Below are 27543 nucleotides of genomic sequence, written 5' to 3' on the forward strand. Positions count from 1 at the left end.
CCTTTTAAAAGGTGAGAAATTGAAACACCAATCATATTTTTTCTTTTTTTCATTCATCTTTTTCACCCTCATAATTTTAACTTTTTTTATCCAAACACAAAATTTTGAAAATAAATTTTTTTTAATTGAAGTATTTAATCCAAACGCACTTTAAAGGAAATTGATTAGAGTGAAGGAAATTTAGTGCCATAGAAAGCTGGAAAACGACAATATTCTTATATGCCATGTCTCTAGCAATTTGCAACTGAGCTCATGATGCGTTAAAGGCTTTGTGCAACTACCACATCATCATTAAGTGAATGATCACTTTTCCAATCCAATCTTAATTATCCATATTGATGTCAATTAAACAACAAATCAATTCCCAACACTTGGGTGGAAAAACATTTCACAGAACATCGAGTAACAACATTCACATGAAAATATCATGAGCGTAACGGTCAGTCTTTTTGAATCCCTTCAGCTCCCAACTCTATTTCTCATCAAAATGAGAACTCAAGTACTTCAATTTTTCTGATGCATTTTAATTTTTTAAAATCGAGGACTCACTATCTAGACGAGGAGTCCTACCAATACATTTTTCTAGTACACTTCTTTTAATATTCATATTTTCTATTATTAATTAAAATTTGTGATTGGTGATTTCTGTAAGTTGTAATTGGCGATTACTACAGTTAGCTTCGTACAAACAACAAATGGCCAAAACTGTGATCTAATCACAATTATTTCCCATTCAAAACAACCGCAGAAAGTGGAAAACAATTGAAGTTATAGCAAAGCGCAGGTAAAATCAGTAATTTGTCTATACCATAAATATTTATGTTGGGGGGAAGAGGACAGCAATTCAATAACACCCTTAAGCCTTGGAAAGAAACAACCAGGTCAATTTAATTACATCCCATTTAACTAATGTAGCAAATAGAAGGATATATATATAGGATATCCATCTTCAATATTATTATTACCTTGTGGAGTTTCTTGCACTCTTTGTACTCCTCTTGATACACTCAATTCTTTGAAGCCTTATTTGCTCTCTAAACTTGGCAATGAACTCATCAGCCTTCTTATCCACATCTGGTCCTTCATCACCATCTGTTTTTGAACTTTCTCCACCAATAACTTGTGGACCCTTCCCACTGTCATTGTTCTGATTCTGAACAATGATTCTTCCTCCTCCAACATCCTCGTCCTCGGTTTCCGTATCCTCGTCTTCATCATCATTAGATTCCACAAGAAAGCTTTCTTTCTCTGCTGGCTGTGACACAAGAGGCACACTTGCATGCCCCATGATCTTGTCACTTCTAAACGACGTGCGTTGCATGGGTTTATTTTCTTCATCAATTTTTTTTCCCACTGGCATGTTCCTCTCACTTTTGAAGCTTCTCTTCAACTCCTTATTGAAGGAAGGTTCTTCATTGAATGAACCACCATACCTTGGCTTCATGGACACTGATTTGTGAAACATCATTGGTGGCGGTGGCGGAGGCGGTGGAGGACATGACTTGTAGAAGGCCTTCTTCCTCACCGAGTCCTCTGAGTTCTTCGCAAGCGATTCTGATGAGAAAGAAGGCGAAGGAGACACCGAACTTGCTCGCGAAGAAGCACGTGAAGGTTGAGACTTCACTGGGCGAGATTCCTCCTTTGAAGGAGAAAGCATCATGTTGAAGGCATCATCAAATTCTTCTTGCTTAGGTTCCAATCTTCCTGATCTTGAACGCCATGGAATCGGAGAAGGAAGCACCACGCTCTCTTTGTTCTTGTTCTCAACTCTAGAACTTTCAACTTCTGTGTTTCTGTTTGAATTGCATGAAAATCTTTTGGAAGATGTTGACCTATTTAGAGACTGAACATGGACATCAACATCATCAGCTTCAACTTCAGCTTTTCTATTCGAATTGCTTGAAAATCTTTGAGAAATTGTTGACCTACTTATAGATTGAACATCAACATCAACACCAACACCATCAGCTTCAACTTCTCCATTTCTGTTTGAATTGCTTGAAAACCTTTTGAAGGTTGTTGACCTATTTAGAGATTGAACATCAGCATCAGCTTCAACTTCTGCTTTTCTATTCGAATTGCTTGAAAATCTTTTGGAGTTCATCGACCTGTTCAGAGATTGAACATCAACATCTTCAGCTTCATCAGATAATCGAGACTTCAAGCTTCGAATAGGCAAAAGCAAAGGCTTATCTCCACTCTGGTCATCAAAACTAGAATGCTTTTTCAACCGTGGAGAGGCAGCAACAACAACCACAGGTTCGTTCCTGTAGTGTTGACTGCTCCACGTTTGGACTTTTGTTTCGTTATCGGACTCGACCGGGCTCTCACTCTCGTCCTCGAAAAAAGATGACACCTGAAGGAACCTTGACACAAGAGTTTGTGCAGTGTCGAACTTTGAGTTGTTGTTGTTATGCTCTTTCTCCGTTTCATCGTTCCGGCGGCTGAAGAGGCCGTAGGAGATGGCGACGCCAACGAAGAGAAGGTGGAGGAGTTCCCAGTTTCTGGTGAGGAGTGACTGGTTGATGAATTCAGGAGCCTGTGAGGGGAAGAGAGGGAGAATAACGAAGAAGATGAGGACTAGTGTGGCTTTGTAGAGGAAATGGTAATAGAACTTATTTTGGTCCTCTTGGTGTTGTGCAAGTGGGAGTTTTTGGTGCTTTGTGGCGTGGATTGCACCTGCCATTGTTGCAAAAGGAGAATGTGAAGAAGGGAAGTAGAGAGGTTAAGGAAAAGCACAAAGGGAAAGGAGATGGGGAAGAAGAGAAGAAAAGTGGTGAGGAAAATAATCTGAAAACTGAAGGTTTTGCTTTGGCTTTGTTCTGTTTTTCTCTAGGAACCGTCAAAGACAAATATGTCAAGCCTAGCCTTGCCTTTATTCCGTTTGCCATGTTACCTTTTTCGCCCTTTCGATTCCCACACCAATATGCTTTGACAAATTATATACCAGTTTCTTTAAGTAAATACCCCAAGTTGCTGTATCTGTCTGTATGAAATTATTATACTTGTGACTTGTGAGATTTAAAATCCACTTTATCAATAGGGTCTAGCTGATTAAAAAGAAGAATTAGTGAATTATTATAATTTTTTTTATTTATGTTCGATTCTTATGAATAAAAAAATACTTTTATAATTTATATTTATCTAGTTTTCTATGGGTTGAAAATGTCTTTGACAAAAGAAGAAGGTTGCATCATAATGATATTAAAATTCTAAATTTATTTCTAAAATATAAAATAATTAAATTAATATTTTTCTCAATCTCTTTTCCTTCATTAAAAATAAAGATCATAATGTATGTATCACATTAAGCATCTATTTAGTGACAAATGAAATTATGACTTAATTTAGGATTAATTACATATTTGATTTTGTATCAATCTTTCAGTCATTGACATGTGTTAGTATGAAGTTTCCAAATATTACTTTTGTGTAATTTTTTAAAACTTTAACACAAAATTGAGTATTAATGTGTATCCATGACTCCAAATCAAATGCGGACTGTTACAAATATTGACAACATCTTTTTTCTCCCATAGTATATAACCCTAAGTTTTAAGAACAGAGTTTGAAAATAATGGGAAACTTGTTTTCTTATCTTTAAAATTTTGCTAGTGTCTCCAACTTTTCGATTGATTCCAAGTTTCCAGCCTTTAATTTACACTGATGTTTTCTCAAAAATCATATACCTTAAGACGGATTTGGGTTTGCCTTTTCTTGAGTCATCTCCTAGAGGGCGTATCTCTATGCTCCAACATGATTTTGCTGATACTTTTTTCTCTCTTAATTACCAAAAAAAAAAAAAAAGCATACATATCACCAGATACCTTTCTTAACTCCCCTTTGGCTCCAGAAAGTTTTGTTTTCTTGGCCATGCATGGTATCTTATCAATTTTACATCAACACCAAGAAATAGTTAAAATTGGCACATGGACCTATAAGCTCAACTCAATTGACGTTTAATTGGTTATCACCATTATTTTCCCCCAGTGGTGCTACAGATTGATCGAATAAAACTACACGTAAAGAGGGTGAAATGAAAACAACAGCTTGTGATCAATACCAAAGTATACACTTGTTCAGGTGTTGGTCCATGACTCTAAAGCATAGTTGGAGGAACATATGCAGAGGGTCCATATGCATCGAATCAATTTGCCTACATCTATAGTAACAGTTGCAAAACTCATATTGATGACCAGCTATTTATATATTGAGCTTGGGAATTTCAGATAGAGAAAAGGGACAACTTTGGAATAGAAAAAAAAAATGCAAGGTGCAAATGGTTAGCGTTGGAATTAGTCATGATTCCCGTTTTGTACTCCTGCCATGGATTTCATTTGGATGGAGGCTGTTGGATTTATGTGACAAAAGAAAAGACAAATTCCAGCATGTGTTTACGCGTACACAAAACTCAGATGACCATCCTTATGTATTCTTTGTGTTGTCCTCTAACTAGAATTGGAATTTTGCAATATTTTTATTTGGAGTATTTAACACAATTACAAATTTAACATTCAGAATTTGATTAAATTAGAATAATTTTATCTTAATATGCTAATTTTTTATATAAATTTTCATTGCACTAAGTTTTGTGTTATACTTATCTATTAATTAATTTTGTTTACTAACACTTCAAATCCTCCTTTTTTGGCTGCTGTTGGATTCTCTTAAAGGTTACGCAGTGACTCAAAATGTTCTCTTAAAGGTTACGCAGTGAGTCAATATGGATGCAAAAGTTGATGGAATAATAAGCGGATGATCTCGGTTAATTTTTTTTTAATCATGCACTCACAGGAATGTGATGAGTGAGAAAGTTCTAGGCCTTCTATTCTAGGTCCAATTTTACTTCTCAATGTTAGATGATTCAACAATGATGACTTATCCCATTAGTGTAACTGGCCACTTTATCTATCAAAGCTGCCATGCATAACTTGCCTTTGCCTTTTAAATACTTTTGGTTAATTTTTTTTTTTTTTGTGTGTGTGTGAAAGAGAACAAAGAGAGTTGGGAATGACGATAGAATGTTGTGAATCATATTATTATATTATCAATTTTTTAATCTAAATAGTACCAAATAATTAATAGATCGACTAGGTTTAAGTACGAATGTTAAGACAGCATGACCAAGAATCTCTGTATGTGGTACTTCAAGTGCTGACTAATTTATTTGTAGGGAAATACTAATTATTATTCCTAGAGTATTGATTAAGAAATTAAAAGAATTTGGATTTTTTTAATGATTTTTATAATAAATATATATTTTTCCTTTAATTTTTTTAACCTATAACCTAAATAAGAAGACCTTTATTTCTATTAGAGGCGTAGTTTGGGAGAAAGTGAGTAGAGCAAAAGGATGATGTTGCTTAGTTATAAAGGATTAATGAAGCATTGTTAAATAAAAAATACTCAAATAAATTGAGATATATAGAGTTACTCAGTATATTAATTATAATTCTCTCTTGTTTTCTATGAGAGGGTGAAGGTGAGGTGGTGAGAAGAGGAATACATTTGGATCACTTGTTGGCAAAGAATCTGATCCCTACCCATCTGCGTTTGAATATTTCTAATTTTGATATGCGCTTGAGTTAGATGCTCTTTACCGCGAAACTAAGAAAACTCAATAAGGAATATTGAGTGAAACATATAGATACCAAAACAATTTTGGGAGAAGAAGAGAAAACGATTACAATTCATGTGGCTGCTTGAGTTGCTTTTGCTTAAGGCATTTTTAATTTGGGACTGGTACAAGTAGAAATATTAACATATCATATTTAATACACATTAAAATTTATTGAAAATTATAAATTTTGGTAAGTCTAATTTATTATTTAGTAGGTCTTATTTATAATTTTCAATAAAATTTACTAGGGTGTAGGGGACTTATATTAAAAGTGAGTATGAAATTAGGTGATATATATTTGAAATATTTTGCATTGAAAATAAGTTTGTTGAAAAATCTATACATAAAAGCTACTTAATACTTACCTCGTTTTAGAATTCATTTTAGAATTAAAACCCTCTTTAAATATATACCTAACACAGTTATTTTTCTTTTGACTTTTAGATTATTTTTTTCATTTTTATTCAAAAATATGGTCTCTTTCCTTCTAGTCTTTTATAATGATTTTACCCATTCTAACAATTAAGTTAAATATCTAGAGTATAATTTTATCATCTATAATAATCTTATTTAACTCTATTATATTATCTATTGTGGACGATAATTATGCATGTGTAAAAAAAATAAAATTAAAGCAATGAAAAATAAATTGAAAATATTAAAGGTTGAAGAAGTGTAGCAGTTGTACAATAAGGTGTGGACTTAGACCTATGGGTTGTCAGTAATCAACTCATAAGAAGGGACTTGAATCCTACACATCCATACATGTATCCTACACCCATAATTACCTTTGAAATTATTAAATTACCCTTAATGAATTAACACTCCCTCTTAGTGGCACTCCTCCTCCCCATAATGCGGCACACATCCCCCCTACTTCCTCTTTCGTTCTCTTCTTCATTCATCATCCAAGGTAAGCCCTTGCTTCCTTTTTCGTTCCTTTGCAGTGGGTGTGGGTTTGGGTTCTGGTTTGGATGGGGTGAGGGTTGGTTCCAGAACAAGCTTCTGGAATGCTGGTTCTGAAACAAATTTTCTTGAACAAGCATTCTAGAATGATCTTTCCACAAGCAAAAATGTTGTTTTGAAAACATTTTTGCTTATGAAAATAGCCTTTTTGGAAATGCATTTTGTATTTTCCAAAATTTTCGTTCCAGAAGCAAAACTATTTTTTATTATTATGGAACACCTATTCTAGAAGACAATTATTTTTTATTGTTATGGAACACTTATTTCGAAAGTTATTTTTAATTGTTACAAAATCCCTATTTCAGAAGCTATTTTTACTATTATGGAACGCCTATTTCAAAAGATAAAACTATTTTTTACTATTATGGAATACCTATTCTAGTAGTTATTTTTTATGTTATGGAAAGTCTATTTCGGAATGGTATAATATGAAAAGGGTAATTTGGGATTTTAAAGAAATTAGGAGGTGTAGGATTCAATATGGGAGGTGCAGGATTTAAACAACCACAAGAATAGCAAACCTCACCCAAAAGGCGAAGCCCACAAGCGGTGTTACGTGTCAATCTCTCCGAGACTTTCACCTTCCGTGCGTCACAATCGCGTAACCAAAACTTTGCCGCTCCCCATTCTCTCGATTTTTACCTCTTCATCCATATTTTCTCGTATTCGTATCCTTTACTTTCAGGTGCAGAGTTTGTTGAGCAAAAGAGCCATTTTCTTCTGATTCTACCAAATCTAGGGTTAGGGATTCCATTTCCCAACTTCCTCTTTCTCTCCCGATTCTTTTTCCTTTTTCTTTTTCTTCCTGACAAATTTTCCCTCTATTTTTCTCTCTCTTGCAAATTACGATAACCACTCTTCCTCGATCTACCCTTTTCCGAAAGAAACATGGTTTTATTTTCCCGGGAAAATACTCCTCACAGTTTTCTGGGCCAACCTTTCGTCCTTTATATCATTCCTTCTTCGATTTGTTGTAGAATTCCAATTTCCTAGGTTGTCGATCGATCTATTGATCCGCCAATTTCAATTTGGGGCAATTAGATTTTATTTTTTTCTTCCGTTTGTTCTGTAAATTTTTTTCTTGTGATTGTTTTGGTGGTTGTAAATCGTGATAGATTCGTGGACAGGATACGCGAGGAGTTGTAATTTGTAAAAAATTGTAATTTGTAAAAAAAAAAAGCGTGGTTCACACCATAGGTATTTGTTGATTAGGGTTTTTGTAATTATCGGGATATTATTACGGTAATTGCTTTGTGATTTTGGAGTGAGTTATGCATATAGAGGAATTGGAGGGAGTTGAGGTTTTAGAAGGTGTGGAGGAAGGAGGATCGAGGTTTGTGGGTGGTTATGATGCGAAAAGGGTGCTGGTTGGAGCAGGCGCTCGTGCGCTTTTCTATCCAACCCTGTTTTACAATGTCGTAAGGAATAAGATTCAGACCGAGTTTCGATGGTGGGATAAGGTTGATGAGGTATGATATCTTGTGCTTCAGCTTGACTATGTATTGAATGGTGTTCAGTTTTTTGTGTGTGTGTTTGTTTTCATCTTCAATTTTAGTAATGGCACATTGGCTTTACAATTTAGTAATATACATGCAATGCAACAAATTCGGTGTGTGTGGTGGGTGGCTGGCTGGCTGTGATTATCAACATAGAGAGGGAAGATTGCTTGTGAGTTAAAAATGTTGTTACTTTTTATAGCATTGATTGATTGATTAATTGAATATACCTGCTGTGGTTTATCCCTCTTCCATGTTATGGACTGTATTGAGATGATGATACAACTCTTACGGGCTGGAGAATTAAAGAAGGAAGATTATGAAGCATAAAATTTCGCATACTGTTAATTTTTTATGTTTGATGAGGGTATTGATCTCAACATTTGTGATATTTTCTGATTGCTCATTTATGTATTTAATTTAATTTTCCTAACCAAAAGCTTCTTTTTTTTCCTTTCTATTCTTTAAATATGGTTTACTGTTGACCAAGGGCTTTAAGTGCCAGAGCCAACCTGTTCCAGTTTGGAACAGTAGTTAATGGTTATAGAAATGGAAGGAATTTCTCAAGATAAGAGGATATGCAAATTCCATTAGCAACCTTTAAATGCATCAAAAGGTGTTAAATGAATTTAATTCTTTACTTAATACAATTAAATGAAATGAGTTCTTTTAGTTTTGAAATTACTAACACTGGAAGTAAAATGGGATTTATTTGGGTTTCAGATGGAAAAATCAATTCTAATTTGCACTTGAATTACTACCTTTAAATGAATGGGCTTCTTACGTTAATATCATTCCAATTTCCAAATAAGTTTCATGAACAAACTCATTTGTAAATTAAATGGAATCTTTTATTTTGAAATTCTTAACTTACTGTAAGTGAAATTTGATTTACTCGGATTTCAAATGGAAAAGGCAATTATAATTTGCACCTAGGAAATTGATATGCTAAGTCGGAATGTATTTGATTTCTGTTTTCTGATTCAAAAGCTGGCTGATTATTTTTTACCTTTCGGCTGGTTGTTATTATCTCGCTGAGAATTTGACCTTTAATAGCCCAATGGTGTCATAAGATTCATGTAGTATGATAAGACTTTTGTTGTCGTTGCTGGTTGCTATTATTATCTTTGTTCTGCATGATCTAATAATAATTGATTTTTTATTCCTTAAAATCAACAAAGGACACATACCATACTTCATTTTGGTACAATTTGTTGCTGTCATCTGTTTCTCATCCATGTGTCCTCCCATGGTGTATTTTCTGCTTCTGATAATATCTTCATTTGTGGGATAAGGTTGTTGTGGTTTACTGGTTTACTTTGATTGATATCAAAACTTTTCTTAATTCATTGAATATGTAATCTTGGTAGTGAAGCCATCCGATTTTTTCTTATATCTGAGATGACATTTTTAACTTGGCTGAATATGAAAATTGTCTTATGTTGTTTGTGGGACACAAGGTTGCTCCTAAATCTGATGCACTTAATTTTCAGTTCATATTGTTAGGTGCTGTTCCATTTCCTATAGATGTTCCCCACTTAAAGGAGCTCGGTGTTCGTGGGGTTATCACATTGAATGAGTCATATGAGACTTTGGTTCCAACAGCATTATATTATGTGAGTATTTTCTATATTTTTTTAATTGATGTTAATACTTAATATTTTATCTGAGGGTTTTTTTTTTTCTTTATTGTTTAGCACCTGCTTTTCTAGCTAAATCCTTTTGATTTTTTACTACAAGACTTTTTTTATAAGAATGATGTTGAATATAACTTGTGAAATTTGGGAGTTAAGTTCAAAGGGTTTTATGCCCCTTCTGACCTTCTGTGTAGAGAGTTGTTTTGTTTGCAGTGACTGACTAGTTTCTGTTAATCATGTTTTCTTGTCATAAAAATTTGGTGATAATTAATTTGCTTTGGTGGCTCTGCAACTTCCAGGAAGTATTTAAACTGACTGTGAAATGAAACACATAATGTGATTACATGAAGCAAGTATACTTGGAAATGGTTAAGGCTAATAAACCACAAAGCTGCTTATGAATCATAAGATCAAGGGAACATTGTTACTGTTAACCTGACCCATAGATTTTGTTGTTTACTGCTTGCATGTATATCTGATGTAAGTGTAGTAGCATCTTGGTTTTTATAATGACTAGAAATAACATTTTTATGAGTGGGATTAATGTTATTTCTAAAAGATTAGTACTTTGAATTTTGCTGTGCATGTGTGCATGTTCTGGTATGCACTTGTGTTTCAGGAAAAGTGGGGTTAACAATGCTTATCTGTACAACATACTAGTAACACTGGATTTCTCTAGTTCTTGGTGAATATTTATGTTCCGTAGGCACTGTGGAACATCTCAATTACATTGGGTTATTATAGCATCTTGACTGTTTTCATGACATCAAAGTTTCATGTATTTTTATGTATGCTCAATTTCCTCTTAATTTGTTGTTAAATTTGGCAGGCTCATGGAATTGATCATCTGGTGATTCCTACTAGAGATTACTGTTTTGCTCCTTCTCTGCATGACATTTGCCGTGCTGTGGACTTCATACATGGTGAGTATTACGAAAAATTGGTTAACTATAATGATATCCAACTGTTTAGTGGCATATTCAAGTTTCTTTATGTGGTACAAAATTGATTGTTCTTTTTAAACTATTTGTAATGTGTTGCATAGAGTGGCCAACAAAATGGGAGCATCTTGAATTAATGTCAGCCAAGTTGGCTTGTATCATTGTTTCTTATATAATTTAATTATTACACTTATTTGTAATTATTTTGACTTTTTTTCATTTGTTTTTTATGAAGAAAATGCATTGTCGGGACGAACTACATATGTCCATTGCAAAGCTGGACGTGGTCGCAGCACGACTATTGTTATTTGTTATCTGGTTGGTGCCTCAACTTAAAAATGAGCATAGAAAAGATCAAAACAGAAAAAGAAAAGAGTTGGTACTGTGATTGGGTAAATTGTTCTTACGTTTTGAGCTTTTGTGTAGGTGCACCACAAAATGATGACACCTGATGCTGCATATGCTTATGTGAAATCAATTCGACCAAGGGTGCTTCTAGCTTCCTCTCAGTGGCAAGTAAGTGTGCGGTTTATCTTTCAGTTATTGTCATTGTTAATTTTGAAGTTTTACAGAATTCATTCATATCTTCAATTTACGTAACATGCTTTGGGGTAAGGTTTGTCTATGAAAATGTGAAATAGAATTTATATTTTGTATGATTTTGAGCTTTCTGTGAAAAAGTGTGTTTGCTTATACCTGTGAATAGCATTGCCTTACTTTAAAAGTTGAAGCTCGTCTGATTTAAATTTCTTGATCAAATTTTTGGACCAAAAATTTGTTTGTTTGGGTTAGGAAAATTATTAGTATTACTGTTAATCCTCATATAATTTAATTTTGAAATTCCAGGCTGTCCAAGAATACTATTACCATCTTATGGTTAGGAGGGCTGTTGGATGTGCTCCCACAGCCAATCTATTAGTAAAGGCTTCTCAGACGGCAGCAGGTTCACGAGATCTTGTGATGTTTGATGACAATTCTGTAGTCATGGTAACAGAGTCAGATCTAGAAGGTTACGACCCAAGTAGTCAATCAGCCATGGCAAGTGAAATATGGGCAGATTTAAGTGTTGTATATCGTGTACGAGTTGCTGGACAGGCAGCACTGGCGAGAATATCATGCCTTTGGCTGCGATATGCTACTACCGACCAGAAGATTTCCTCGGAGAAACTGAGCAGCAGGGAAAGCAGTTGCTCAATCCGGGCTAATCACCTGGGAGAAATTAGTGTTGATATCCACGTGTACTGAAAAAGCTGCCTATAAGTCATGTTTTTCATTTTCTGCCCAATAATCGTACATATTTGGCGGTCCTGACTCTATAACTCGTTTTCCTCTGTATATTCCAGCTGTTTTCTCATTTGAGTGTCTTACGGGTCAGTCAATCAATCTGCCTCATTTATGTTATATTGATCTAATGGTTACTATGACAGGGCAATAGTTTTAAATGTGTATAAAGCCTCATCGTTGCAAGCTTATCTTGCGATGGATGCAGGCCTACACTGCCGATTCGAGAAAGGAGGTTGGAATGTTACATGGCTGAGCCAATGAATTTACGTATGTGGGAACCTCCACTAACTTAGTTTAATGACTACCATTGCCCAATCCTAAGACACTGTATTATTAGCCCCCTCCAAAAGAAATCCCGCCCGTACGTTTTAATTAAAAATTAACATGGTATAACTTTGCAGCGTTTGAATCAAGATTAAGGTCATGTTTGAATTGGTGGTAGAAAATAGAATGGAGTCGGTTGGTATATAATGAAATGGAATGGATAAAGTGTAATGAATCTCATTCTATCTTTTTCAATGAGCATTATGATGTCACTTACCTTCTCACTTCACTCCCCTACATTCCATCTCTTATACCATTCAGTCTAAAATCATAGCCCAACTCTTAGTTACTCTAGTTGCTGTTCTTATCGGTTGGTTACATCTTTTGTTCATTGTTCTATGGAGCTAAGCGTATCATAGTTTTCTCGGATAATTTCAGATGACCTTCCAGAACACTAACGAAGTTGATAACGTTGACATTTTACGGTTTGTTGAGGTGCTTATTCTCATTAAAAATGGTGGCTACTGTTTTGTGCACCATCAACGTAGTGTATGACTTTCAATGCATGCTATAGCAAATATCAAGCATTGTTATCCATTTATCAATATACCGATTCATTTCCCATAACGCGCCAAACTCTTCAACTACGAATTGCTTTGCGCTACTTATGGTTACATTTCCCACTGGATCATTTATTTACGTTTGAGTTACAATATTAACAGTACAGTAGGTCTGTTCATAATTAAGGACAAATATGGCTTAAATATGTTTAGTCCCTCACATTTAGGAGTTTGTTTTTTCTTAGTTCCTCTAATTTAGGGATGTCTTTTTTTAGTCCCCCTTAAGTTCAAAAACTGTTACAAATTGTACAGCCAAATCATCAAAAACCAATTCAGAATGAAAAAAACATTTCACGATTAAAGAACTAAAAAATAAATTTTAATTTGATGACTAAAAAAGACAGACCTCTAAATTTGAGAGATTAGAAACATATCTAAGTCAACAAATAATATTTTTCCCCTAAATAATCCTTTTATAACCAATACAAAAAGCAGCCACGGGAAACTGATGGAGCATAATCTTAGAAATATAAGATATATACCTGTTCAGTACTAAATGATACCCATCATCCATCAATTATGATGAGAAAATTAGAAGAGGTTATATTGGCAAAAGGATAATATGAACTCCACAGAATCAGATTAACGGTATGCCTGAACATTTTTGTTTGTACCTTAATATTACATCCAAAAGACAGCCACTACATTCTGAAACATACAGGACCACATAGACAAATATCATCTTTGTAACACATACATGGCAGTTGAGAAAGCTTGTTACACCTTGAAAGCTAATATCACACATACAGTACAAGGAAGAAAGAATAAGAATGGTAAGTAATTAATGAAAAATCATAGGAGGTCCCGTGCTAGAGTCATTGGTTTTTCTTTTATAATGGTGAGTTCACCACCATTTGATGTAGTTAGCAGATGGTGATTGGAATCCTCGTCTTCACTCTCCTCTGAATCTGAGAGGCCATCAGATTCCAGTTCTTCGTCGTCTGCAATTGACATATGTTTAGATCCTTATCCTCGCGGGTTGATTAACCAAACTGCTTATAATGTCAAATGTTTCATCTATATGATATGGTATTCACAAAAGAATGATAGGCCACTTCAACTCTTTCTGGTTTTCATGAATCACATAGGAGTGCACTTTTTGTTTTTCATTTTTTGTAACAAAATGTACTTCACATATGGAAAATATAGTAGATGTGTATTATGTAAAATGCTATGTGCCATCCATAATAGATATTTCTTTCTTGGACAGCCACCAATAGATTAATCTTAAAGAGGTCATAAAGTGTAAAACAATTGGCTAATACTGTTGTCTTCAAATCTTACCAGAAAGTGCAAGATGTTCAGGCAGATGTCTAACAGCAGCAACCTGAAGGCTTTCTGGCAGAAGACAATTGCAAAAAGAACCTGAAATTTCAATCGGGATGTGGTCATGTTACACCTACACTAGTTGAGGCAAGTACCAGAAATCAATGGCCAGTTGTAAGCAACTGTGATAACTCGCTCTCACTAGCCATCAGCCTTTGACAAAACTTATTTCCACAGTAATATGAAAAATTATTTTACATTCATGGCAGCATATAATTTAAATCATAAACTAGGGACAGAACGGAACATACTTATGCATATTAGACATACATGTCGAATTCATAGTAAATATACAGTGAGACAGACAAAATACAGCTTCTCTGTTATCAGAATAATCAAGAAAAGAGAACCCTCACCAACACGAGCCAGCCGATTTATCCATGCAGGAATAGGCTTTCCAGTTAGCTGTTGGCAAACTTCATCAGTAAAATGGTTGCAATTCTTAGCAATCAAATGGTAACTGTCTCCATGATATTTTCCAGAAAGGCGTTCGATGAAAGAACGAAATTCTGAAGAAGACATATCAGTGCTGCCTAGCAATACTGAACGTCTGAAGATGAAGCCGGGACAGCTTCTGGGTTCCACCTCAAATATACCACTTGTAGGGTACTCATGTGCTCCAAAGCCATACTCCATACCATGCACTGTTCATGAAAACAATAAGCTAAAGTCAGATCAAGAGGGTATTAAAACAGAAAAGCAGTACATCCCAGCTCCCGATCAACATTTTGTTCGAGAGATGTAGCTTTATACCCTTATAAAATACTCTCTATATTAAATTTTCCAAATAAGTAACTTGTACATACAATGTTGTAATTAGTAACAATATCCAAAACACCTTTAAACTAGGAATGGGATTTCTGTCAAAAACAAATGTCAAAGCAAATGTCATATTGGATTTGGTGAAGAGGAACTCAACTAATGACTTGCACACAAACATTAAATAGGCCCCCAAGTTGGACCTACTAAGCATAATTTATAGTAGCCCCCAGTATATTCGGCGCATGCTTTGGCTATACTCTAATTTGACACTACTCAATCTCAATATGGGCACGTGGGATTTTCTTTTACAATATTTCACTTCAATAAATTAACAAAACGAATAATCATCGTCCAAATATGGTAAAATTTTGATGATAATTAGATTGAATCAGAAGCAGTGCAGTGAATTCCAAAACAGTATCATCCAAGTAAGTTGCTTCTTTTACTAGGAGTGTATTGCTTCGGAGGAAAAGGATAAAAACTAAAATTATTTTGGAATAACAAAATGAGCCACTACAAAACTGTAGTAACAAGGAAAAGTAAATGGTTTATGGCTGCAGCAAAACACTCAAATGAATTAAAAGAATGATGAATAGCAAATACTAAGTTAAATAAAAACCCTAAAACTAGTTTGTAGGAGCTATTGTTATTCAGAACCCACAAATATAAGCCAACTATCCAGGACTTGATAGCACAAGATGCCATACCAGAAGCAACGCAAAACTCATACGACTACAGTGCAACAGTAAAAATTCCAGAATCTCAGACATGGGCAATATAAATGAATTTTCCATGTAATTAAAAAGTTTAGTTCATTTAAATTGATAATTAAAGGCTCAAAGTGAGGGAATAAAAGATGAAAGATAAAGCATAGGTTATGAGTTGTGATCCAAAAGTAGCACGGGCATGAGGTTGCCATATAATTGACAGCAGAGAGATGGGATGAAGGGTTACACTGACAGTAATTAAAACAACTCATAAGAGACCATATAAAGATATACTGAGTACTAGCCATTAGTTTTCTTAAAACAATCTCAGCAGTGCATATATCTAAAAGATTTGTATTCAGCTAGAGTGAGAAAGGTGTTACTTAATCATGAGGTATAAGCGTCGCAACATTAACTAGAAGCATGATCACTAATAAACGAAAACAATGAAGCATTATTGCATTTTAAAATCTCAATGTCACTTGACTCAAAAGAGATAGAACTAATTCATTAACCATGAATGGATAAACCACAGTTCTTCAATGACAAAACATACATAGATCTTTTGGCAAGACAATAAATTTCATTAGATGAGGAAGAACTTATAATCACATATGCATGTGTTTAAAGCCTTTACCATGATGCAACTGGCATATACCCAAAAAGAAAAATCAATGCTCAAGGTCAATGGAATGCTATGTTTGATTGTCAAATGTAATGTTGAGTTACCCTTTGAATCATAAAATCAGCTTTAAACTGAATTAAGAATATAATTAGTCCCAAAATTTAACAAATCACAAAGCATACAATGGGAGTTTTTTTCAAGAACATCATGGAAAAGAAAGAGAAGGAAAAAAAAAACAGGAGAGAAAATGCAGAGCAGAGAAAAAAGAGACTGTAAAGGGAAAGGCAAAATAGTAACTCAAGTAATCATTAAAAACAAGGAGCCAAAGTGCCAAACAAACTATTTCCTACTATAGTAATCCAAAATTCCAAATACATTTAAGATTTTTTAGGAATGAAACATCAAGCCTTAGATCCAATAGGTATAGAATGTATAGTAAACCATAATAAAGTCCCAAATAATTAAACTTGAAGTTTAAAATAATAGAAAACCATATCTTAACTCCCACATTACCAAATGCAGAAAAATTAAGTAAAGTCTCACCCTTCAAGAAGTCTAGAGTCATATGTATCAACAATTTTGATACCAACTTTACCATCCCAATTTAATGCACTTCCATATTGATTATGTACTTCTGTCATGTTTGATATGAAGTGTCATCATGAATGGATAGTTCCTACTAGCCTAAAGACTGAATAATATTCAAAGCAGAATCCCATATAACAACCATTATAATGAATGTCTGCTAATTTTAACCACCATGCAACATTTTCTAAAGGCATATTACTACAAGCAGCAACAACAACATCGACAAAGGTTTATGCTACTAGGTGAGGTTGGCTACATGGACCATTTGGCTCAGTTAAAAACCAAAGCTACAAACCCGATCAAAAAATAATACAAGAAACCTAAACCGATGAATGAGTGGACAACCTACTGTCAAGTAATGCATTCACATGTCTTTCTTCTAGGTTGATGTTGATCAATGCACAAAGCAATTTCATTCACACTATAGATTATAACCAGGTCGTGTCCTATTCAATTACCAGTTCGGTTTTGCTACTCTTCCTCCTTTCAATAATCAAAATGTTGCGCCATAACATCATTTTGCAATTCCATAACAATTTGCATAAAATTTACTTCTCTCATCACAAGCTGAACTCAAAATTAAAAATTGACGGCAGATGAAGTACAATACAAGGAAGGATCACACAAACAAACCTTCTATGCCCGAATGAAAGATTCCAACCCCAAAGACGTAAAGATAATTGTTGGCAGGTGTAAGATCATACACATTGAGATACACCAAAGAACCACTCTTTCTCTCGCTATTTGGCACCCTTTCCAACCTCGAGCTCGAGGGGAACTCCGGCATTGTGTATGATTTCCTCCTTTTTCTTCTCCCACAATTCCCCAATTAAATTCCGAGCTTTATTACAATTCCATCTTCACCTCTCAAACAGAAGCCTATAAAATTGTCAAAAAAAAAAACAAAAGCATCGTTTTTACATGCACAAGAAAACCCTTTTGCAAAAACACAACATACAACAAAAGGACAGGGAAAAAATTGAACTTTTTTTTTCATCAGGGTTTTGTCTAAAAAATTAAAAAGAGGGAAAAAATCGTTGCCTTTATTTATCAGACTTAAAAATGCAGGTAAGGTCAGAGTTTTGTGAGATTGAATTGCCCTTGAATTGTTATTGTGTCAAGGAGAGGCATAAATCTGAAGAATAAGATATTGTTTAATGAATAGAGAGGGTAGATCCCAAAAATGAAAATAGAAAAAAGTGGAATGAGCGAAATATGGGGAACGGAAAGTAAGAAAAGAGAGAAACTTACAAAAGAAGAAGAGGGAGGAAAGTGGAGGGAAGGGAGGGTAGAGCTTGAAATTCAACAATAAAATGGGGTGCAATTTGGAGATGAAATTGTGAGGTAGCAAAGCAAGTACTTAACCATCAAGCCTAAATTGAAAAAGTTAAGGGAGGTTTGATTTGATTGTTTTTTGTTTTTATTTTTATATGAAATAAAAAATAGTGATGAAAATGTGTTTGGTTGGATTTTTATTTTTATTTTTCGTGAAAATATTTTTTTAAATAAATTAAAAATTGAAAATAATAAAATTTCATTTTTAAGTTGAAACTAGAAATCTCATTTTAAGTAAAATGAAAACACGGTGGCAAAAAATGTAATTTTAGATAAATCTAAAAATGTATTTTCTTTTAAAAATACATTATTTTTATTTCTTGTAAGCAAAAAATTCTAAAACCTTTTGAAAATGAAAATAATTTAAAAAAAAATGAAGACTAAACGTGAAAATGGAAATCAAACTTATGCTAAATCTCTCTCTCTCAATGTGGCTTGGCTTCCCCCCCCCACAGGCAGGCAAACAAGTAATTAATTTGGTTGTGTTATTTGTACTTTTTGGAGGTATTTTTCAAAAATTATTATACGAAATATGTTTCTGTTTATAAAAGTAATTTATTATTGTCGGAGGAACAAATTCAGTGGGTTATTAACTGACTCTAAAATCTTATCACAAGTTAATAAAAATGATGAGAATAATAAATTATTTCATAATTTCTTTTAATATGGGATAAGGTTCTAGACTCTTAGTATTACTTATTAAAATTTAAAATGGTTTTTTCAATTAATTCTAAGTTATATGGTTAGATTTTGCGCATAAATTATAATGTTATAAAATTTATTAAATAAGCTATCGATTAATGTGGTTATTTAAATACACAACTTTTATTGATGCCATAAATTTTAACTATAAAATTTATTAAAATAAATTAAGAAATTATAAAAGTCATGGATCATTTTAATAAGATAAAATAAATTTCAAAAATTTATTTCAAATTATCCATAACAATCAACAAGTGGGTGTTCCATATGATTGAATTTGATCTTCTTAAATAGGAAGAGAGTTCGAGTTTTATAAATAAAAAAATTATAATTGAAGAAAATTATCCCACTAAAGATAATTTGTTAGGTTTTTTAACAAAGATTAATCATACTAAAATTAATATATATATATATATATATATATATATATATATATATATATGATAATTTGTGATTGAATAATTATATACAATTATTTTAAACTCTCAAGTCTTTTTTTTATATATAAAAAATGTATAACTCTTTGTTCTCTATCTTTGATATATGTTGCATCCTTTAATATTTTTTCATGAAATTTTCTCTCTTTATTCTCTCTACTCCTTCAAAATTAAAAAGTAAAACGTGTTATGAAAAAAAAATATAGAATTTCTTAAAGAAAATACAATACTAGTATTTTTTTACGTAGTGGTTAATAACTTAAATAATATTGATATGGAAAATCTCTTATTTCTATTAGAATATTAAAGCATAACTATATGTTTTTTAAATGATTAAAAATGTTAAATTGATAAATATTAACTTTTAACTTTGATGACAAAAATAATTCATTAAATTGAGAAACTGAACAAAAACAATTTAAATGAAATGAAAGGTAAATAATAACTACTAAGATCAAATAAATAGCTTAACTTTCAATTTTGCCGAAACATTATAATTAAATTGAGAAATTCAAACAAAAATTATATTTTATAAAATATATTTCTAAATACCAATTTGATTCTATAAAATATTTACAAATATTTATACGACCTACTTAATGTTTATGTATATTTGAGATTTAACTATTTATTTATAATTTTAATATAAATAAAATATTAAATAATGCCCCATAAGGTTATGTTGAAATTAAATTATTTGTTCATTCGTTACTATAGTTCTTTATATATATATATATATAGTATGTCGTTTCTCGTTGGAATAAAAAACAATGCAAAGGAAACAAAGGAGAGGGTCATTTGTTTAGTCTTTAATTAATGAGCCTCATTCTATTAATGAATGAGTCCCATCAAATTATTCGCGACTAGGGGTAGAATAATGCATATGACCAAGAGTTGGCTTTAACTACATTTAACTGAATTAGAAAGGTTTATTACTAGTAGATATAGTATTTAATAGCGGGAGTAAGGTGAGTGCCATTATAACAAAATACATAAGTAAAGCATCTAGACCATTTGGACAAATTGGTGACATGTGGCTATACAATTAATTGAATATAAAACAGTTAGGTTAGTGTAATCCACCTGTGTAATGTAAAATTTGGGTAATTTTAAAAATTGGATTCGACCTTCTGTGGAGACTGATTGAACCGAAAATTGGTTTGTGAATTGTGAGTAGTTCAAAAAGTTAATGGAATAAAAAAAAAATTAATACTAAACTATCTTATGATAATCAATGTTAGAGTTTAAATTTGCTCCCTTTTTTCTATATCATCAAGAGTCAATCCATGATATCGATTTTAAATATGAAAGTAATATTTTTTTCTCTAAACTTTAATATACATTTATATTAATGAATTATAACATTATAAGCTTTTAGAGCTTGATTTTTGTGAACTATCAATGTAAAAAAAATTTATACTATAGATTCATTAAAAATCGTCGATAATATAATTTTTAATATCATTATTTTTTTAGGAATTTTTTTAATATAATTATTATAAAACACAATAAATATATTATGATAGAATGACAAGATTAAAATTTTGTGGCAATTCTGAAACCGCATTAACAACGTAGTTATTGAATAAAAAAATTTATATTATTAATTAATAAAAAAAATTGCTCAAATTTAGCTAGGAAGCCAAATACAATTTGTATCATATTAGTGTCCCTCAAATAAAGATAGTTGTCAAATTCACTAACTATGATCTTTAAAAACTAAAAAAAGTAATACTATTTAAGCAAGTGGATGTAATCAATGGAGAAATAATTATTTAATAGTATAATCTAAATGAGGAACATAAAAACTAGAGCTTGTGAGAAATTTAAAAGAATGAGTATGTCCGTCGAAGACCAAAATGGTATGTATGATCGGATAGTGCATGCTGGAAACCCTTCTGATTAAATTGAATGGTTTGAAAATAAATAATTATCCATTGAGCTCTGAAAACTCACGTGGCGTTTCCTTAATGAGTATTGATGATCATCATTTTACCAATTCAATGTCAAGATAAACTACACGTCACGAAGGACTCATATGATTATGAAAGTTCAACCACATACCAAAAGTTATTAATATAATTGGTTTGAGTTTAGGTCCCTTAATCAAGGGATCAAATTGTTTTCTCAGTTTTGGCATAAAATAATAATTAAAGATATTATTTTATTCTAAAATAAGTCGATCCGTACTGTTAAATCATTAAGTGAATAATATTCATCAAGATGACGAGAAAAGCAAATAGGAGCGGGTGAAAATATAATATCTCAAACATAAAAGAATAATTACTTATAAATAAATAAAAATCTAAGTTTATTGTATTATTATTATTTTAATTAAAATCGCATATTCTTGCAATTTCGCACATGTCGATTGAAAACAAATTTTGGCATTTTGCGCTTCCCTGTTCCTTTCATCTGCTAGTAAAATTGCCAACGGATAGTGAACGTGATATTCACGGGGAAAATCTCAATAATTGATTTCAGAATATCTGCATCAAACTGGAAGTGGGTTTGTTCAAGCACAGCAACTATCTTGTTTTATTACTGGTAATAACTAGTAAATATTCTCTCCTTTTAGGCTTGACTAAGTTCTTTATGATGATGATGAATAAGATAAGAAAGATATAACATTTTTTACTACAATTTTTTAATTTTTAAGATAATAATATTAAATTGAATACTCTAACAGATAAAAATTTAGATCATTTTAAGTATTGTTGAATAATAAATTTTATAATTTCGGGTTGTTGGGATCAAATTACCCGCATTAATCCCTATGGCATGACAATTTTTTTTTTTGTGTTCGTAACTAGTAGGTATTTTTAGAGGTTTCGGGATCTCGCAGCTATATTAAATGCTTGAAAGAAAAAACTTTGTGGCTCATAATAATTCTACTTAATTCAAACAAGATGATCTCCGATAAAAGATGCTTGTGATTTCAAAGAAAAAAAAAATATTTAGGACTTTTTACTTGAGACTCACAGTTAATTCACCTTAATCACTAGAATAAACAAAGGTTTGGCTCCTTGACTTGTAAAAAAGTAAAGTTTCCACCAATCAAGGCATGAAATAATACTACAGATCAAGGTCATCACTTCAACACTACTGCTCTTTTGACTTCAAACACCCCACCACCACCACCACAGGCCACAATATTCAAAATCACCTATCAACTTCGTCTCTAACATGTTAACCTTCAAATCTAGATGCTGATTCGGTTCCATAAATTATAAGATAGAGACCCGTTAATATAGTTAATGTTCTGTTTGCAAGAATCATTAGTAAATGTGGAACAACTGTGATGATCAAACATGTTCCACAGGAACATTGTTATCAGAGATATTTATATACATTATAACTATAGGAATAAATTGTCATTTGAATGTTTACATATCCGATTGGATATCTGCAGTATAGTGGTTAGCCCAGTTTTCAACTTGTTGCTGACATTTGAGAAGCCAAGAAGAGTTGTGCGTGTTCGAGTCTTCATTTTCCAACACAGTTGTTATCCGCATTGTCAATGACATTGTAGTATAAGGAAGACACCATGCCATCAAACTTTGAAACTACTTGATGAGTTGACAAGCCACAATATCGCTTCCCGAGACGAGCAATGAAGATATCTACGATTTTCTTGAACATGGAGTCTTCTTGGATGAGTGGTTGCTCTACAAAGTCAACCAGGGGCATCCACTGCATCACATCACATAAGAGTTATTGGAAATCCAGATAAGTAAATTAAACTTTGCATGTAACAAGATACCACACTTCAATTTTTGTTTGACAAAGTAACTGTCATGCTACCTTAATCACTACACGATGATCAAGGGAAATTTATGCAAGTAGTACTGAAGTCACATGGACCATCTTCAACTTGGTTTTTGGGATATAAGCCTGTGGTTTCTTATGTCATACATACTTCCCCATCCTCTATATTTTGTAATCACTGAGAAATTATTACATGGTATGAGATGACAATATGGCCATGTTCTTGGTTAATCTCCATGTGACATATGGTTGAGCTTTTCACTTTGCATGAAAGAGTTAATAAAACTCGATTATGTGTCACGTGGAGATTGATTGAGACTATGATGGTATGGGATCATTTAATAATTTCTCATACTCACCAAATATGGGTTTGGTGATGATTACAAAACAAAGAAAAGGAAAATAGAAAAACCAACTTGTGCTTTATTTGGTGACTATTCCTTGTGAATGGAGAACAAAAGGAGCTGCAAGGATATAAGTTAACCACCTCCAAGAAAGGTTTCCTTTAATTGTCTTCATGAGTAAGAATATCATACCTTCGCTGCTGCAATTTCAAGATCATCAACAATGATCTTAGATGACAGGGGTCTTAGCATACAGATGAAGAACAAATCTGACTTCTCAAAGGCCACATTATGTGCATGCCTAGAATTGATGATAAAATTCTTCAGATATTGAAGAAAAATACAAGCAAAAGTGCTGCAGTAATGGAATTAAAAGCTAAATTATGTAGCATCCTGTGACCACACTAGATTCTGTAACTAAGTAGTTGATTACAAGAGAAACCCTTCCAGTAATCCAAATTACTTTTAAGTTTTACCTTAGACATCATAATTAGATGGTGACAAATTATTCAAAATGGATCAAGTATATGCACAAAATCAATAGTTACTGTTTCAGATTTATTTTATTGAAGAAAATTTTTAATTTCATGATCACATGGTTGAGTATGAACAGCATTGTTACCTGAATGCTATGACTTCAACGAACTCTGTATCGATCTGCAACAAAAAGCAGCTAGCATCAGAAGAAAGCCCTTACGCAATTGAAGCTTATGTTTTACCTCATGAATACATTCAATATAAGTTAACACCAGAGGAATATATCCAACTACACCAAACTTACCCCAGTTTCCTCCTTCACTTCTCTTACAGCTCCTGTATATATCTCCTCAGCCTGAGATGATTCACACAAGTGATAAATAATTCAAGTTGCAACATAATTACATAAATGAGACTACAATTCAACACCATCTTTAATTTGGTCTTATATTTTTGTTTTTCCTAAAGCATTTAAGAAAATTAAGTGAAGCTACAAAACTAAATACCTCAAGAATGAATCCAGTTGGTATCTTCCAAAGACCAAGAGTTGTTGGAGAACAATGCCTCTCTTGTACTACAAGCACCTTTACGAGTTTTTAACAGAAAATTATACAAATGTTAGTGCTTGCAAGATTCGAATTAGATAAGAATTGTCCTGATATCACATAAAAAGAAATGCAAAATGTTTAGTAGCTTGAAAAATGTTCTTTGCAAATCCAAAGTGCAGAATATCCTGCTTTCTTATTTAATTGTGAAGAGCTTGCTTGTTTCTTATGTTAATTATATTAGAAGCAATCATACTTCATTGTTGTCATTGATGACAAATCCCCCAACTCCAACTTGATGTGATGCATTCGCTGGAAGCATGCTAGGTCCTTCAGGAATCCAGTATGTTAACATCACATATCCTGGCTCTGCATGGTGGTATTGGAAGCCTTCCTGAGACCAAAATGAGTTACTCATAGGGTCAACAACTCTTCCATGAGTTAAAACAAAGGCTGAATTCAATAGAGACAGATAAGTGGATGAATTTACTGGTCTTTTTGCGCATGTTGATTCATTTAATTTTGTGAACTTAATAATGAACATGACACATACTGAAATCTCTTCTTTATTTTTTTTCATCGGTAGACTTGTGAGAAGTTAAATTACCTTCACAGCAATTGGAACAAGGTCAGATTGGTCTAAAGGCAACTTAAGCCAAATTCCCTTCTTTCCCTGTAAATGATCAGGTAACTTAATATATAACTTTGTGCTATATGATGCCTTCAAGAGACAACAAATGCAGTCACTAAATAAAAGCAAATGGAAAATACTGATGATGTCTTCTGATTTCTCAAACATGAGATATCATAGAAGCCCTTATTCTCCACAAGATCATAAATATGCTATGTTTGCCTTAAGGATAAAGTCATAAAATTTATTTTCAAAGGAATTAACATCAGAATCATTAAGAGGTGACCAATTTCCACGAAAGCATAGTTCATGTTAAAGAGGATGAGAACATGGACAAAGGATTTACCATCTTTTTCCACTGAGAAAGAGACAAACGCAACACAGATGCAAAGGTATATGGGTTGGATGGTAACCTATCTGGATGAACAACAACTCCCCCATATTCATCATCAAAGGCATCAAGTAATTTCAGATTTGTGGAATAGAATCTTGAAATTGAGCCATTTGTTCCATTAATTCGATGGGAACTCGTTTCTGCTGCAAAATTATCTTGACCAACTGAACTAATGACTGCTTTATCTGTCAAATAAGTGTTATCCGAGGCACAATAAGTCGTCAGAAACAACCCTGAAATTGAACATTAGAGAGTATTAACTATTAAACCCAGATTCTCATTGGACCCCCCAAAAATCCAAAACAAAAAAATTCTAAATTTTTTCAACCAAACCAGATACCAACTCTTCCCACATTCTTGGTTGTAGATTAAAACAAAACGGGAGCATCGATTATTAGCAAAAATGTCAACTTTAGAAATGTGTAAACGAAATCAACCATGGCTTATAACTCATGAGCCAAAATTAATTCAGGTATTCTGTCTCACTGGTTAAAGTGAGAAAAAAAAAACTCAAACTAACAAAAAGTAGAAAAAAAATACAACAAAAATGCCTCAAAGAATGATGTATTTGGGCAATTGTCAGTTACCTCTGCGACACTGGAAGTGGGTAGAAAATCTAACTCCAACTTTGTGTCTGAAACTGGAGATCAAAGTGGAGTAGGATCTTCCAACATGGGCAACCTCAGATGTGGACACAGAACAAGAAGAGAACGATTTCAGCTCCATCAAAATCGGTGGTCAGAACTCAACACACAAGCCAAATCTCACCAACCAGACACACTCTAACTAGTAGCCACAGGGAATCACTGTCCAAATGTTAATATAATATGGAGGGTAAACACGTATATACGAGAATCTTCACAGAAATCAAGGCAACCTTAGCAGGTATCGAACTTTGACATGTCTAAAGAAACATCGTGGTCGTGATCATGGTCATGGGACTCATCGTTTTTTCTGAGTGTACTATAGCTTGTTATTCCCTTCCAATGCTTGAGTTATGAAAGCTTGATAATCCAAGTGGGTGCCAACAGGATATAATTCAGCATAATCCACATTGGGACAAAGCTAGTTTTTTACAACACTTAGATAGCTAGCGACCCTTGAAGGATTAAGCTGGTGGTGCATATTGAGCGATGCGTGATTATGTGTCATATATTGACACAGAAAAATCAACCAGAAACAGAACAAAATTGAAAGATTGTTAATTTCTTTCTTTTTCATGAATTGTAACATTAACAATATAATAAATTGAGAAAACGAGGTAAGTTATTTATCCGAGTTAATTAAGTATTTGTTTGGAAGAGGTTAAAAAAGTTGATTTCGAATAAAATTGATTTCGGTTAGAATTAATTTTAAAATAAAATTCAATATGTTTTTTTTATCAATACAAAAGATACTTGTTTTAACTGAATGAATTCTGAACCAAAATCAATTTTGATATCTTTTAGCACATGAAATCAAACATAAAAATTATCTAAAATTAACGATAAACTTAGTATCTATTATGAAATGTGAAACGAAACATTCACTAAAGCGGAGTGCTCTAGAACAATGGAGGTACGCTTATTATTTAGGTTTAATTACTAGTTTGTCCTCTAATTTATTTTTTTTTTCATAAAATTTATTTTTGATCCTTGATATATATCTGAATTTTATGTTTCATCCTTGATAAAAAAAATTTCTTCGCATATGTTCTTTGATATTTGAAATTTTTTGTTTTAGATCCATGTCGTCAGTTAAATGATGACATGTTCGTTAATTATTTGATTACACGATTTGTAGCAACTCAAAAATCGTTAGTATTTGTTTCAAAATCAAATTTAAATTTTCTGACGGTTAAAAAACGTTATAATCAATTAAAATAATAAATAAATAAATCAAACATTGAGAAGGAAAAGGCAAGGTCCAACGCGTCGTCAAAGAACAGGAGGTTGTGCGGATCGGTGCGCTGGACGAGCGACGGGGACTTGAGGATCTTGACGTCGTCATTGTTGAGGCAACAGAACACAACGACCTCGTGATCGGCACCAACAGAGACGCAAAGGATGCAAGAGTGGTTAAAGGTGGTGGCGTG

General features: G+C 32.9%; 4 protein-coding genes across 8 annotated transcripts; 1 reads left to right on the forward strand and 3 right to left on the reverse strand.

Moving 5' to 3' along the window:
- Positions 1–776: 776 nt before the first annotated feature.
- Positions 777–2997, reverse strand: LOC114392322 (uncharacterized protein DDB_G0284459). Its single transcript, XM_028353401.1, has one exon. It carries the CDS (start codon positions 2684–2686, stop codon positions 962–964), a length of 1725 nt encoding a protein of 574 aa, XP_028209202.1. The 5' UTR covers positions 2687–2997; the 3' UTR covers positions 777–961.
- A 4229-nt stretch (positions 2998–7226) lies between these two features.
- LOC114393641 (putative dual specificity protein phosphatase DSP8) lies at positions 7227–12061 on the forward strand. The gene is made up of 6 exons (XM_028355012.1): positions 7227–8055; positions 9576–9698; positions 10549–10642; positions 10896–10978; positions 11087–11176; positions 11507–12061. Exons 1-6 carry the CDS (start codon positions 7858–7860, stop codon positions 11903–11905), a joined length of 987 nt encoding a protein of 328 aa, XP_028210813.1. The 5' UTR covers positions 7227–7857; the 3' UTR covers positions 11906–12061.
- A 1313-nt stretch (positions 12062–13374) lies between these two features.
- Positions 13375–18189, reverse strand: LOC114392440 (deSI-like protein At4g17486). Of its 3 annotated transcripts, XM_028353583.1 has the most exons (6): positions 18088–18106; positions 17878–17971; positions 17470–17715; positions 14511–14798; positions 14113–14193; positions 13375–13769 (listed from the first exon to the last, which is right to left on the reverse strand). In XM_028353583.1, exons 3-6 carry the CDS (start codon positions 17621–17623, stop codon positions 13621–13623), a joined length of 672 nt encoding a protein of 223 aa, XP_028209384.1. In that variant the 5' UTR covers positions 17624–17715; positions 17878–17971; positions 18088–18106; the 3' UTR covers positions 13375–13620. The 3 variants fall into 3 exon arrangements, with proteins under 3 accessions (XP_028209384.1, XP_028209385.1, XP_028209383.1); XM_028353584.1 differs by lacking the exon at positions 17878–17971 and having other exon boundaries at positions 18088–18189; XM_028353582.1 differs by lacking the exon at positions 18088–18106 and having other exon boundaries at positions 17878–18060.
- Positions 18190–22528: 4339 nt separating this feature from the next.
- On the reverse strand, positions 22529–26611 carry LOC114394022 (nudix hydrolase 8-like). 3 transcript variants are annotated; one of them, XM_028355561.1, is made up of 9 exons: positions 26057–26610; positions 25422–25654; positions 25052–25117; positions 24701–24838; positions 24406–24483; positions 24204–24254; positions 24045–24079; positions 23615–23723; positions 22529–23003 (listed from the first exon to the last, which is right to left on the reverse strand). In XM_028355561.1, exons 1-9 carry the CDS (start codon positions 26193–26195, stop codon positions 22797–22799), a joined length of 1056 nt encoding a protein of 351 aa, XP_028211362.1. In that variant the 5' UTR covers positions 26196–26610; the 3' UTR covers positions 22529–22796. The 3 variants fall into 3 exon arrangements, with proteins under 3 accessions (XP_028211362.1, XP_028211361.1, XP_028211363.1); XM_028355560.1 differs by having other exon boundaries at positions 25422–25702; positions 26057–26609; XM_028355562.1 differs by lacking the exon at positions 25052–25117 and having other exon boundaries at positions 25422–25702; positions 26057–26611.
- Positions 26612–27543: the final 932 nt, after the last annotated feature.

This window comes from Glycine soja, chromosome 17, assembly GCF_004193775.1.
Source record: "Glycine soja cultivar W05 chromosome 17, ASM419377v2, whole genome shotgun sequence".
Lineage (NCBI taxonomy): Eukaryota > Viridiplantae > Streptophyta > Magnoliopsida > Fabales > Fabaceae > Glycine > Glycine soja.